The sequence below is a fragment of the Siphateles boraxobius genome, unplaced genomic scaffold (assembly GCF_051911475.1).
Source record: "Siphateles boraxobius isolate OS27281-9 unplaced genomic scaffold, OSU_SipBor_1 186, whole genome shotgun sequence".
Lineage (NCBI taxonomy): Eukaryota > Metazoa > Chordata > Actinopteri > Cypriniformes > Leuciscidae > Siphateles > Siphateles boraxobius.
Window position 1 is genome coordinate 277,501 of NW_027508795.1, and position 15,000 is coordinate 292,500.

The 15,000-nt window shown below is 42.9% G+C and overlaps 1 protein-coding gene across 1 annotated transcript in view; it reads left to right on the forward strand.

The window, feature by feature from the left end:
• The window catches only part of LOC143741306 (CUB and sushi domain-containing protein 3-like), a 323,702-nt gene that overhangs the window by 39,481 nt on the left and 269,221 nt on the right, over positions 1-15,000 (forward strand). Inside the window, exon 3 of the mRNA XM_077233739.1 lies at positions 2,086-2,198. Within this exon, the coding sequence (XP_077089854.1) occupies positions 2,086-2,198 (113 nt within the window). The remainder of the gene's footprint in view (positions 1-2,085; positions 2,199-15,000) is intronic.

Here is a 15,000-nt window from a genome sequence, read left to right on the forward strand (position 1 = left end):
AACATGGTGCATGGTGTACACTTCACACTTTTTTGTTACCTAGCAAGCTCAAAAAAAACTGCCCTTTCATGACACTATTTGAAACCCTTTTCATGTGGATGTCATTCATATTCATATTCATATTCATATTCATATTCATATTCATGTTGACTTTAATGTGTTTGTTAATGTGTTTATTTCATCAAGTGCACAAGGATCTGTCCAGCTGCCACATTTTTATCCCCAAAATTCTGTGAAATGATATTTTAAAATTATTGAGGCTCATTGATCTTTTCCAATTTCAAATCCAATTTCAGAGAGCTTCACATCCTGTAAAGGCAGGACTGACTGATACTAAGACAGTATCAGTAGTTTTTATGAAATAGAAAGACGTGACTCATTCTTTATGTCTTTTTGTGTAAACCAGAGTAGAGTCGGCGAAAGGTCTAAAGTGAGCATGACTCCTTGGAAATTGTATTGTCAAAACAGCTGAGAATAAAATACAGTGGGCCAAAATAGTATTTTGACTTTTTTTTTTGGCCACACTTAAAAATGCATGATTTTTTTGCATTGGATAATATGTAACCAACCAGCATTTGCCAACAAATTATGCTGATCTTTTCTCAGAACCAACTACCATTTTTGTCATTTTTGAGTAATATAGGCATTCATTTATCATGCAACCCTAACAAGCTCTTTTGTGAAATGTTTTGTAAAGTGTGGGTGAATCTTATAGGACAAGTCACATTTCATTTCAAAATGTAAATATAAAAAAATTATTTTCTCAAAGTAAAAAATAGGGATGCACCGAATCCAAATTTTTGGGGTTCGGCCGAATACCGAATCCACTGGTTAAGATTCTGCCGAAACCGAATACCGAATCCTACTCCCATCCTCAGTCCATTAACACAGTAAACACATTAATGAATTAAACAACTTCCACAACAGTGTATTTTTCATTTACAGTTATTTTAACTGTAAAAAAGAATTGGCAACATTATGCCAGGATGATAAGTGGGAAAAACTGTTTTGACAATTACCATATAGGCTATCTCAAGATCCGATCAATATTAAAAAAATCAACCTTTTAGATTTATAATCAAAAGTAGGCTATCCCCAAGTACAAACCAAAACCTTTCAATAAAAGTGCAACAATGGAAAGAAAAGGGTTTTTATTTTTTATCAGAATATGTTTGGTGATTTAATTGAAATTAATGTTATTGAACATTTACTCGACACATGTATAGTAGGCTGTTGTTTCGTTTATAACAGTAGGCTATACGATTAGAACAGTAGCCAATATTAGGAAAAATATCACGAGAATCACACACATCTCCTGCATCATAATTACATGAATTAACCTATAACCGCTAACCTTTTACATGAAATGAGAGTTTCCTTTCAGGAAAACAAGACGCTCTGCATTAACAGGTGATAGCCGGTGAAAGGTGAAAGATCCTCTTTAAGAGAAATCAGAGGCTCGCTGAAAAAAGCACTTACCTCCACGTCAGCAGCCGATGTGACTGCCTCAGTAGCCTATTGCTGCGGTACAGATCGTCCCAGCCGCTCCAAAGTACTGCCAAACAACACTTTTCCTGCTCACGAGTTTCATTTTCAAATTCTCAGCTCTACTGCACTCAAACCTACGTAAACATCTTCCCGTAATCAACGACTGTGTGACGTCGACCAGCGTAGCACGCATAGTGCAAGCCTAGGCTTCGGTGGAAAAAAATTTGAAGGTTCGGCAGAAAACGAACCCCCGTCATAAAGCCCAATATTCGGCCGAATCCGAATCCTGGATTCGGTGCATCCCTAGTAAAAAAACAACAATAATACATTTGTTTTCTTTTCTTTTCTTTTCTTTTCTTTTCTTTTCTTTTATTGCATTTTATTACATTTTATTGCATTTTATTGCATTTTATTTTATTGCATTGCATTTTATTTTATTGCATTGCATTTTAATGTATTTTATTTTATTTTGCTGCATTTAGTTGCATTGCATTGCATTTTAATGCATTTTATTTTATTTTACTGCATTTTATTGCATTGCATGAATCCTCAAACTGCTTTCTGTCTGGATGAGTAATATTTTCTCTTCTCGTGCAGGTTAACAGGATTCCAGGTGCCGGCTCCTGTCACAAGTACCGGATCCATTTTTTCCTTGCGTCTTACCAGCGACTTTGCTGTAAGCGCCCACGGATTTAAAATATATTATGAAGGTAAGGAATATAACACAGCCTTTAATTTTCTCTGCTGTTTATCATGGCTTTGAGTTTGGAGATGCATAATGCTCACTAGCGGTCAATTGAAGGTTTATTTATCACACAAGTGTTTGACAGCAGGCAGTGGGCGTTAAGCTAGAAAAAATGAACAGATATATATTCATTCCTTAATACTCTTATAATAACTATTATTAAAGGGAATGCATCCCCCTCCCCCAAACTACACTGTACAATGTTAGACAAGGTTTCTTGCACAAAAGGAGTCAAATTCATTTTTGGAGGTAACGCTTTACAATAAGGTCTCATTCGTTAACATTAGTTATGAACTGACAATAAAGAAATGTATTTCTTTTACTATATTTATTCATCTTTGTTAATGTTAGTTGAATAAAAAATTGCATAGTACACAGTGTATTAACTATGTTAACAGATAGAACTTTATATTTTAAAAATGTAATTGTAAATGTTATAATTAACATTAAGATTAACATTATATTTACTAGTATATTTAACTAATGATGTTTGCTGTTGTAAGATCTCTTTATGTAAATGATCTCTGTTATGATTGCAGGGATTAAAGTTCTCCGTCGCTACGACGGATTTCCGTTAATTGCAGCGAGTCTATGACGGATTTCGGTCAATTGCAGGGTTCCTGTCTGTCCTTAATGTCTTAAATTCACTTTTCATAATGTTAAGGCCGTAAATAGGCTTTCATTTCTCAAATAGTGTGATAAATGTCTTAATTTTAGTTTGAATAGGTCTTAAATTAAGGAAAGACGAGGTGTATTCACCTTGCTGAGGGGGATGTGATAAAGCCTGGATTGGAGCAAAAGCACGTTCCTCTCTCCACTCTAACATTCTGTAATCACTTCGCTTATGGTCCACTCCGGGTTTTCAATTCACGGAAAAACTGCTCCGTGTTCACTCAATTAATCTTAGTTTTGGAGAAGTGCATGTCAGGCTACAGCTGGGGCCTGTACCATGATGGTAGTTGAACAAACTCAGGGTTACAGGATTAGTTTAGAGTTGACAAAACCAAACCAATCAAACCAGGCTTTGTTGGTCACATGACGCTGATCATTAACTTTCTCTGTCAACTCGGGCTTTATCCTGAGTTTAGGAGTTTAGGTGTGACATCAGTAGCGAACAGCCAATCACATGTTGAGAAAGAGTGAAACTGAGATTAATTTCTCACGAGAGAAGCAGCGCAATTCACTTATTAAATAAAAGTATTAAAATAGTAAGAATTTAAACAAATTTACACAGCAAGAAGAAAACAGCTGTCTATGAAAGAGGACAACTAAAAGAAAAAGTCTCGCTACTGTATATCAGTGCAAGTAAAAGTTGTGAAGTTATTTTATACAGCTGATAAAGGTATAGAGAGAATTTAACATTTAAGCTCACATGTAGTCATTTTATAGCTTCATCTATTGGTGCTAAAGCGAATTTATATTACCTTTATATATTTATTCATTTAAACTGCGTAGTAATAATTGATGAACTAAAATTGTACATGTGTGATTGATAAAGGGTATAATAATTACATAAATAATATCTAAATCATACAAATTTATTATTCTAAATAAGCATCACTAAAAACCAGACGATTTTGTCTTTACAAATCATTTGCTATGTAGTGACCTTTAATTTGGAGTAGAAACAGGTGGAGTGACTTTATGGCATCAGACATGTGACACTTTGCTCACAGCTGATTGGTCCAAGTTCAGTTTGCAACCTCATACCTAGAACATAACCTGCCCCGGACCAGGTTAGCCGTGTAGCGCAAGTTACTATGGCGATGAACACTGCTAAAAGCCAAACCACTTTCATGGTCCCTAAAACCCAGGGTTGACGCAAACTAAACTGAAACATAGCTGGCTAGCCACCTAAACCGGCTTCATGGTATAGGCCCCTGGTTCACTGCGGTCCGAATCCGAGCGCGTTTGTCAATATTGGCCGTTCCTCAATACCAAGTACGCAAACTACGCAAACCTTGGTAGTTCAGACTTGCCAAGTTCGAATCAGGAGAACCGAACTCCCGAGGATGAGAGGACGCGAGTCCAGTTATTCTGCAAATGGAACAGGACGTTCTTGATCGCGTCACTCAGCTCGCTCTGGTTACTCCGGTTATATATTTATGTATATTTTAAGGCAACAATAAAACGAAATATATATAAAACACCTCTTTTCATTTATAAATGAACATCTTAATGGCCACACAAATGTGGTTCAGGCAACGCACATTGATTATCTTCAATGCATATATTTATAACAACAAGAAATATAAAACACAACCCTGCTGCTTTTTGTTTTCATTTCAAAAATATGAAACATTGTTGATCATTAAAACTTACATTTAACAAACAGAGACAGGGTTGTATCGGTTTATTTTATTATGCATGTACACATACAGTGAAGAGAATGCACAGTAAAATATATATAAAGAATATTTTATATATTTTAGAATATATAACATTACTAAACCCTGTCTCTTTTTGTTAAATATCACTTTTAATGATCAATAATATCCAGTATAAAAGTATAAGTAGCCTAATAGGTAGGCTTTAAGAAGCTATGCATGGAGCAATAAAGCAAACAATTCAGTCAAACATTAGTCAGCTCTCTAATAGGCTACAAAGTTAGTTAAATAGCCTAAATATATAAAGTTATGAAACTTCACTTTGCCCTCAGCCAAAAACAATGGAAAAAAAAACAATTTGCCATGGAACAAACTATATATTAATGTAGTTTAGCATTGTTTGGTCTTATAAGATAAATAAAAGCATGTACTAAAAGGTTATGTAGATTGTTGAGTATTTGTCAAGCTAAGTAATTTTTTTTCATAGATTAAAATAGCTTTTAAAATAGGCAAACTGGCAATATTAAAGCGGTTTACAACATCTCCACTTAAAGCGCTATTGGTCTCGAGTATTTAAATAAAGTTAAAGGAATATGACTTGGCCAGAAAAAAAATTCAGGCAGAAGAATTTTTTTCACTTTAATCCCTGTGATTGGCTCACGTGCTGTTTGCATGTAAAATGAGTAACAATGCCTACTTTCGGTGATGTGTTTTCTTTCAGGTCCAGTATAGTTCCACATCATCCTTCACAAAGCCTTGTCTGAAAGTTTATATTCATGTGAAGGTTTGCTTGATGTATGAAGGTTTATCCGCCTGATGTAATTTGAGTGCTTGTTTTTAAGTTGGGGTATTATGTGCCTTGTGTAGTTTCAGTTCCCTGGACTGTTTGAAGAGTGCGGTTTGCTAAGGCAATTTTGGTTGTGTTCTGAATGATTGCAAATTCTTTGTTCAGGCTGTTAATTTACCAGGGCGTTTTGAGTGGTTATGGATGATTGCTAATTCATCGTTCTGGGTATTGACTTGCTAGGAAATTGTTGTAGTTGTGATTTCTGAAAGCTAGATTGTGTCTCCATTGTGCACCAGACTATTCCAAGTAAAATCAGACTTCCTTTATACGTACCCTATAAAATGCTCTGTCTCTGGTCAACCTAGTTTTGGATAACTTCTTTCAGCCCAAAAGGTTTAATTTCTGAGCAGATGTTGTGCTGCACCATCAAGTTTATTTCAGCCTCTGGCTATGATTGGTTGGGTTTGTAAACGTCTGGGCTACTTTAACATGCAACCAAATAATCCGTTAGTAATCGGATTGACGGCTCAATCGGAGGGAAAATTCTTCATGTAAACACTGGATCGGATTGAGCTCGATCCGAACGAAATTTCAATCAGGATCGAAAGGGTCGGTTTATTCCTTTTCTAATCCGATCGAGAGAACATGTAAACACTTGATCAGATTGAAAACCGATACTGAAAACACTGCACATGTGCAATGACGTAGAAATAGCGCTGTTGTTCCTGTTGAATATAGAGTTTTGTATAGATGAGTGTCCCGTCATCCCATAATTCTCCTGTGTCTGTGAAGTGGAGTAACGTCCCACCAGTCCTTGTTTCAGACTCTCATCCACAAACGACTGGTTTTGGGCATTTGTACTGCGTGATGAATATAAACAGCACGGCACAACGGTGCATATGCTCATTGTCTCCAAATTATGACCAGAAATGGATAAATATTAAATCTACTGTTTAAAACAAATAAAGAACCAATGTAGGAGAATGGTTATTATGCACAAGCAGCGGGTAACTCTGTATATTCGTGCAGCGAGCACATGTCAGAAAATATATTCCAATTTGAATCTTGTGACATATAAACGCATATGAAAGGTGTTCTAGGTAGTTAATTGTTACAGCGAGTCAGGAACGAGACGGAGAACGAATCCAATCGCAAGCACATTTAATAAACAGGAAATCCAGGGAACTCAGAAACAAGGAACAGAAGTAACATAAACAACAACCGACAGCCAACAACTGAAACACAGGGGTTTAAATACACAGACAAACAAGCTAAACAAGATAACAAGGGGGCGTGGTTAATGAGAAACACCTGGGGAGACTAATAAACATGGACGAGGAACACCTGGGGACACTGAGCAACAACAAACAAAAGACAAGACACATGGCAGGATCACATGACAAACAAGGGATCACGTGATATACAAGACACAACAAAAACCCACACGTAACATAGCCGCCCCCCCCCCCCCCCCCCCTATGGCCGGCTCCCGACGCCCCTTGAAACAAAAACACTAAAGTTTAGGAGGGTGGTGAAGCGGAGGCGGTCTTGGGGGAGGGATGGAGGGTCAGGTTCGTGCAGGGGACCAGGGCAGAGACGACCCCTCGGGCGGCCACGGCGACGAAGACAGTCCATCGGGCGGCCAGGGCGGAGAAGACAGTCCATCGGGCGGCCGGGGCAGAGACGACCCCTCGGGCGGCCTGGGCGGAGACGACCCCTCGGGCGGCCAGGGCGGAGACGACCCCTCGGGCGGCCAGGGCGGAGACGACCCCTCGGGCGGCCAGGGCGGAGACGACCCTCCAGGCGGCCAGGGCGGCGAAGACCCCTCGGACGGCCAGGGCGGCGAAGACCCCTCTGACGGCCAGGGCGGCGAAGACCCCTCGGACGGCCAGGGCGGCGAAGACCCCTCGGGCGGCCAGGGCGGCGAAGACCCCTCGGGCGGCCAGGGCGGCGAAGACCCCTCGGGCGGCCAGGGCGGCGAAGACCCCACGGGCGGCCAGGGCGGCGGAGACACCGGCTCAGGCGACACACACACTGGCTCTGGAACAGGCAATACACACACTGGCTCGGGAACAGGCAACACACACACTGGCTCGGGAACAGACAACACACACACTGGCTCGGGAACAGACAACACACACACTGGCTCGGGAACAGACAACACACACACTGGCTCGGGAACAGACAACACAGACTCTGGCTCGGGAACAGACAACACAGACTCTGGCTCAGGAACAGACAACACAGACTCTGGCTCGGGAACAGACAACACACTCACTGGTTGGGGAACAGACAACACACACACTGGCTCGGTAACAGACAACACACTCACTGGCTCGGGAACAGACAACACACACACTGGCTCGGGAACAGACAACACAGACTCTGGCTCGGGAACAGACAACACAGACTCTGGCTCGGGAACAGACAACACAGTCTCTGGCTCGGGAACAGACAACACAGACTCTGGCTCGGGAACAGACAACACACACACTGGCTCGGGAACAGGAGCAGGCTCCGGCCCGGGAACAGGAACAGGCTCCGGCCCGGGAACAGACGCTGGCTCCGGCTCAGGAACAGACACTGGCTCCGGCTCAGGAACAGACACTGGCTCCGGCTCAGGAACAGACACTGGCTCCGGCTCAGGAACAGACACCAGAACAGAAACAGCCACAAGGACAAACGTAAACACAGAAACAAACATAGAGCGATATGGCTCAGGCGTGACTTGAACAGTCTCTGGATCGGCAGACGTGACTTGAACAGCCTCTGGATCGGCAGACGTGACTTGAACAGCCTCTGGATCGGCAGACGTGACTTGAAAAGTCTCTGGATCGGCAGACGTGACTTGAACTGTCTCTGGATCGGCAGACGTGACTTGAACAGTCTCTGGATCGGCAGACGTGACTTGAACAGTCTCTGGATCGGCAGAAATGACTTGAACAGTCTCTGGATCGGCAGACGTGACTTGACCAGTCTCTGGACCGGCAGACGTGACTTGAACAGTCTCTGGATCGGCAGACGTGACTTGAACAGTCTCTGGATCGGCAGACGTGACTTGAACAGTCTCTGGATCGGCAGACGTGACTAGAACAGTCTCTGGATCGGCAGACGTGACTGGAACAGTCTCTGGATCGGACGGGACCAGCGGCGAGGACTCTGGGGTGACAGGAAGTACAGGAAGGACTTCCAGGCATTGCGGGACGCGGGAAGTCCTCTTCCTCCTCCGTCTCCGAGAGCGAGAGGGCGCTGGGCTGGACGGAACCAGCGGTGAGGGTGCTGTGCTGGACGGGACCAGCGGTGAGGGCGCTGTGCTGGACGGGACCAGCGGTGAGGGCGCTTTGCTGGACGGGACCAGCGGTGAGGGCGCTGTGCTGGACGGGACCAGCGGTGAGGGCGCTGTGCTGGACGGGACCAGCGGTGAGGGCGCTGTGCTGGACGGGACCAGCGGTGAGGGCGCTGTGCTGGACGGGACCAGCGGTGAGGGCGCTGTGCTGGACGGGACCAGCGGTGAGGGCGCTGTGCTGGACGGGACCAGCGGTGAGGGCGCTGTGCTGGACGGGACCAGCGGTGAGGGCGCTGTGCTGGACGGGACCAGCGGTGAGGGCGCTGTGCCAGCGGTGAGGGCGCTCTGCTGGACGGGACCAGCGGTGAGGGCGCTGTGCTGGACGGGACCAGCGGTGAGGGCGCTGTGCTGGACGGGACCAGCGGTGAGGGCTCTGTGCTGGACGGGACCAGCGGTGAGGGCTCTGTGCTGGACGGGACCAGCGGTGAGGGCTCTGTGCTGGACGGGACCAGCGGTGAGGGCTCTGTGCTGGACGGGACCAGCGGTGAAGGCTCTGTGCTGGACGGGACCAGCGGTGAAGGCTCTGTGCTGGACGGGACCAGCGGTGAAGGCTCTGTGCTGGACGGGACCAGCGGTGAAGGCTCTGGCTGGACGGGACCAGCGGTGAGGGCGCTGTGCTGGACGGGACCAGCGGTGAGGGCGCTGTGCTGGACGGGACCAGCGGTGAGGGCGCTGTGCTGGACGGGACCAGCGGTGAGGGCGCTGTGCTGGACGGGACCAGCGGTGAGGGCGCTGTGCTGGACGGGACCAGCGGTGAGGGCGCTGTGCTGGACGGGACCAGCGGTGAGGGCGCTCTGCTGGACGGGACAAGCGGTGAGGGCGCTGTGCTGGACGGGACCAGCGGTGAGGGCTCTGTGCTGGACGGGACCAGCGGTGAGGGCTCTGTGCTGGACGGGACCAGCGGTGAGGGCTCTGTGCTGGACGGGACCAGCGGTGAAGGCTCTGTGCTGGACGGGACCAGCGGTGAAGGCTCTGTGCTGGACGGGACCAGCGGTGAAGGCTCTGTGCTGGACGGGACCAGCGGTGAAGGCTCTGGCTGGACGTGGCTGACGTGAAGCTCTGGCTGGACGTGGCTGACGTGAAGCTCTGGCTGTCCGCGTCCAGCCCGAGGGGTCGGTTGTTCTGTTACAGCGAGTCAGGAACGAGACAGAGAACGAATCCAATCGCAAGCACATTTAATAAACAGGAAATCCAGGGAACTCAGAAACAAGGAACAGAAGTAACATAAACAACAACCGACAGCCAACAACTGAAACACAGGGGTTTAAATACACAGACAAACAAGCTAAACAAGATAACAAGGGGGCGTGGTTAATGAGAAACACCTGGGGAGACTAATAAACATGGATGAGGAACACCTGTGGACACTGAGCAACAACAAACAAAAGACAAGACACATGGCAGGATCACATGACAAACAAGGGATCACGTGATATACAAGACACAACAAAATCCACACGTAACAGTTAATAATTGGGTATTTTGGATGGTTTATGGGTGTTTTCCCCCAATTGTCTTTGATATTCTTGGGGATCAATACGTCCCAACTTGGGTTTATGAGTGAAAAAATCCCACAATGGTCACTAAGATGTTTTGGCACTGTTTGAAGGGTGTTCTAGATAGTTAATAGGGTATTTTGAATAGTTTATGGGTGTTTATCCCCAAGTTTGTTTGATATTCTTGGGGATCTGTAGCTCAGTCCCAAGAATGGTTATTATGCGCAAACAGTGGGAAAGTCGGTATATTCGTGCAGTGAGCGCATGTCAAAAAATATATTCCAAGTTGAATCTTGTGAACGCACACATCAACCCGATCACATGTTTAGCGTTCATGTAAACACTACGTTCAGATTCATCAATCAGAAGGAATTCAGTCCGTATGTAAACATAGTATTATATTGTCATTTCTCAACCAGTCGCCATCTTCCATCCCTCTCTCCACCTGTTTTCCTCCTGACCTAACCACAGCATGCCACCCCATCTGCTCCTTCTTTACAGTCTGAATTATTCAGTCCCATTGACCAGCCTGGGCTTTGGCTCATGCTTTTGTGTTTAATGCGCTTCTGAATTTTATGGGTTTTGGAATATTAATCCTGCAGGTTATTGCACTCCAGAGAACCTGGGATTCCCAGTGAATTCACAATTACTTTGTCTCATTGTCATTCATCTCCATAGATTGATGTACGTAATTGAAGTGTTTGAGGCTCTTTTAAAGTCTGATTTAGAGCATTTTCATGAAGAGATAGACTTTGCTAGGTGGCTGTTATGGATTTTATTGGTAAAATCTGTTTGGGTCCCAACATGGGTTAATGAATCAAAAGAACCCAGATACCCCTTTTCCACCAAAAAAGAACTGGTTCGGAACTGGTGCTGGTTCAAAGTTAGTTCGGAGTTGGTTCAACTTGCGAACCTTCTCAGAACCTGTTTGTTTTCCCACTGACTAGAGCGCCCAGCGAACGACGTCGTTACGTCACTGTGTACGTCGCCATACAGAAACGCTAGCAAGTACATTATTTTGGGATTATCTCTAACTTGTGTACCATGAAGGCTTTAAAAACAATTGAAATAAGTAAGTCTTTTAATCTTTTCCTTTGATATGTAATCATTTCTGATTAGTTATGTACCTCTGTCTTGTGTCTTTTTTTCTTTCCGTTTATTTGTTCTATATTTTGACTGTTTTCTTCTTTGCTTACATAATGTTTTCAATAAAAAAATAAAATTTACAAAAAGCTAGAAATGCTTGCGCCAACTTCAAGCATAATAATTACAATGGTGGACTAGGCTACATCGTGTTTCTGCAAATGTTTCTCCTGGCTTTGCGGTCAGAAAATATGTTTAGGACACATCTAAACCCGCCTCCAGCCCCGCCGTAAGCATGACACGGTGGTAAAAGAACGGTTCTCTGGTTCTAGTCCAGCAAAGAGTTGGTGCCGCTTTGGAACCAGTTTTCCTGGCCGAGAACCGGTTCTTTGGCTGTCGAAACACAAAGAACTGGTTCGCGAGTAGGCACCGACTCCGAACCGGCTCTCAAAATGCTTTGGTGGAAAAGGGGTAAGAGTGGTCAATGTGATGTTTTGCCACTTTTTGTAGGGTTTTCTAGATAGTTAATAGGGTATTTTGGCTGTTTGATACTCTTGAGGATCTATAGGTCCCAAAATGGGTTAATGAGTCAAAACAGCCCACAATGTCCACTATGATATTTTGCCGTGGGGTTTGAAGGGTGTTCTAGTTAATATGGTATTTTGGAGGGTTATGGGTGTTTACCCCCAATTCTCTTTGCTATTCTTGGGGATCTATAGGTCCCAAAATGGGTTTATGGTAAAAATGGTAAATGGACTGCATTTATATAGCGCTTTCACAGACCCAATGGCCACCAAAGCGCTTTACATATTTGCCTCTCAGTCACTCACTCATTCATACACCGACGGTGTCCGTGAACAAGGATGATATAATAGTTTTCAAAAGATGAAATTGAAATTAGTGTATCTAGTTTTGAGAATATTTTGCAAAGGGTTCCAGTCGCGAGTGGCAGCAGAGTTAGTTTTGGGAATACATAATTGAAGATGAAGTGAGGACTGGGTGTTGTATGTGATAGGCTTTGGCTGTCTTAATATGGGTCAGTGAATTAAATGAGCCCACCTATGATATTTTGGCGTGGTTTGTAGGGTGCTCTAGGAGGTTTCTTTCTAGAGGATTTCGGATGGTTTCTAGGTGTTTGCTTTTAAGAATATTTGATATTCCCAACATGGGTTAATAAATGAAAAGAGCCCACAATGGTTACTATGATGTTTTGGTGTGGTTTGAAGGGTGTTCTAGATAGTTAATAGGGTATTTTGAATAGTTTATGGGTGTTTCTCCTCAAGTTTCTTTGATATTCTTGGGGATCCATAGGTCCCAACATTGGTTAATGAGTGAAAAAAGCCCACAATGGCCCCTATGATGTTTTGGTGTGGTGTGTAGTGTGCTCTAGGCAGTTTATTGGTGGTTGCTAGAATATTTTGCATGATTTCTAGGTGTTTGCCTTCAAGTCTCTTTGATATTCTTGGGGATCTATAGGTCTCAACATGGGTCAATGAATCAAAAGAGCCGAACTATGATTTTTGGCGCAGTTTGTAGGGTAAACTAGGTGGTTTCTTGGGTGTTTTCTGCGAGGGCTTCAGATGATGCAAACTCTGAATCAACATGCACCTATGCTAAATTTCTATACGTTATAATAATTATGTTCACAACTTGTAGTAATTACTTCAACAAGCTCATTGTTTCTGCCTTAAATTAATACATTGTCAGTGAACTCCATGATTTGTATATGCACTTGGACACAGTCACCTCTGATAACAGATCCCTCTAATTGTAATGTGTAGACACATGCATTTTCTGTAAAGCTGCTTTAAAACAATATGTATTGTGAAAAGCGCTATACTAATAAATGTAAATTGAATTGAATTGCTTTGATCCACCAGGTGAAATTGTATGTCCAAGCAAAAGCACACCTCATCTCGACTAGCCCTGTAATTTCAGGGTTATGAGTCCTAGCAAGCAGCAATAACAAGGGTTTGGTTCGTGTCGAATGGTTTTAATGTGCTGGTGATTCAACATTTATGAGAGAGAGATGGACACACACAGGGGAAAAGAAATCTCATTTTGGTTCCTGTCAGTTTTCCATCACGTCGAAACAACCGAAACCAAGTTTGACAGTCAGTGCGTGCGCTTTGATTAATGTGTCTATCGCCATCCGGTACGAGTCAGCTTCTGAGTGTAGAGTTAGATGCGAAACCTACAACCTTTCTGTCTGTCCTTCAATTGAATGCCAATGACTCTGGAAATACCATATGTCATGATCAACATGCTAATGCTCGCTCATCACAACGTGCATTAACAGTTTTCCTTGCACAGCCTCTGGTCATCTAAATGCTAGGACAGGCCAAAACATTGATTTAGAAACATTTGCTGGGATGCCTAAAGAGCACTCGTTTATGGAAATGTGAGCAAAATGGAAACACAGCAGAAATGGCAGCACTCTTTGTCTTTTTGTGCAACCTTTGAAATTTGCTTCCCATGGCCTATTGCATCGTAATGTCTCTGAAATATGTTATCCGTGGTGGGCCGTGAAATCTGCGTGTCGTTGGGTTCCTGGTGGCCCCGTCCCTGTGGATTCTGTAAAGGTTTTTGGTCGTGTTTGCTGATTGCTTGAATGCAAAAGCAGCAATAATTCTGAATGGACCCAGAATTGTGACAGGCTCCCAGGGAAAGATTGCCGCGTACTGAAATGTGCTCAGCCTCACAATATAGACGCTCTGACAAACTTACATCATCTTCAAGGGCAGTGAAGTCATTAGATGTATAGAGGGATGAATGGCTCATCTCCTGGGATCACCCAGTGTAATTACCTCAGCGGTGTGCCCACTATATTCTCAGCACTTAGTCCAGACATATGAATGTACACCATTATACCTGAAAATAGATATTTAAGGTCAACTGTGTCAATTCTGCAGCATTGCCGGCACACAATTGCAATATAATAACTGATATAAACAGTTTAGTCTTCCTGTCCTCTACTGGTCTACCAAACAAGTCAAGTCAAGTCATCCTCATTTATATAGCGCTTTTAACAATGTAGATTGTTTCAAAGGAGCTTTACAGAGATAAACATATAATTTAAGGTAACAGAGATTGGTTTGGTTTTATAGTGGTTGTTGAAAAATGTTTTTTCCAGCTAAAGTTAGTTTTGATTGATTCACTTCCGTCTAAATAATCATTTGTTATTAAATTAGAGGCCGCTAAGACGACACCGTTGTCTCTAAACAGACTTTAAACGCGAACCAGATCAATCCTCAAACTCACGGGATTGTTTGAGCTAGTATTGGTTTGGGATGCTAAAAAAACAACACCACTTTTTTATGTATAAAGATATTTATTAGTGCAGGGCAACGATTAATCGCATACAAAATAAAAGTTTGTGTTTACATTATAAATGTGTGTATACTGTGTATACTTATTTTGTATATATAAATACACACACATGCATACATATATTTAAGAAAATGTGTTATAAAATATTTATATATAATATAAATGATGTATTAATATATTTACAGTATACTCATGCAAATATTTCTTAAATATATATGTGAATATATATGTATTTATATATACAAAATAATTATACAAAGTACACACAAATATTATGTACATAGGTTAAACACAAACTTTTATTTTGGATGCGATTAATAAATGCCCTGCAATCATTTTTATATCTATAAATCTATGGTTTGTCTTGTGTATATATATATATATATATATACTGTATA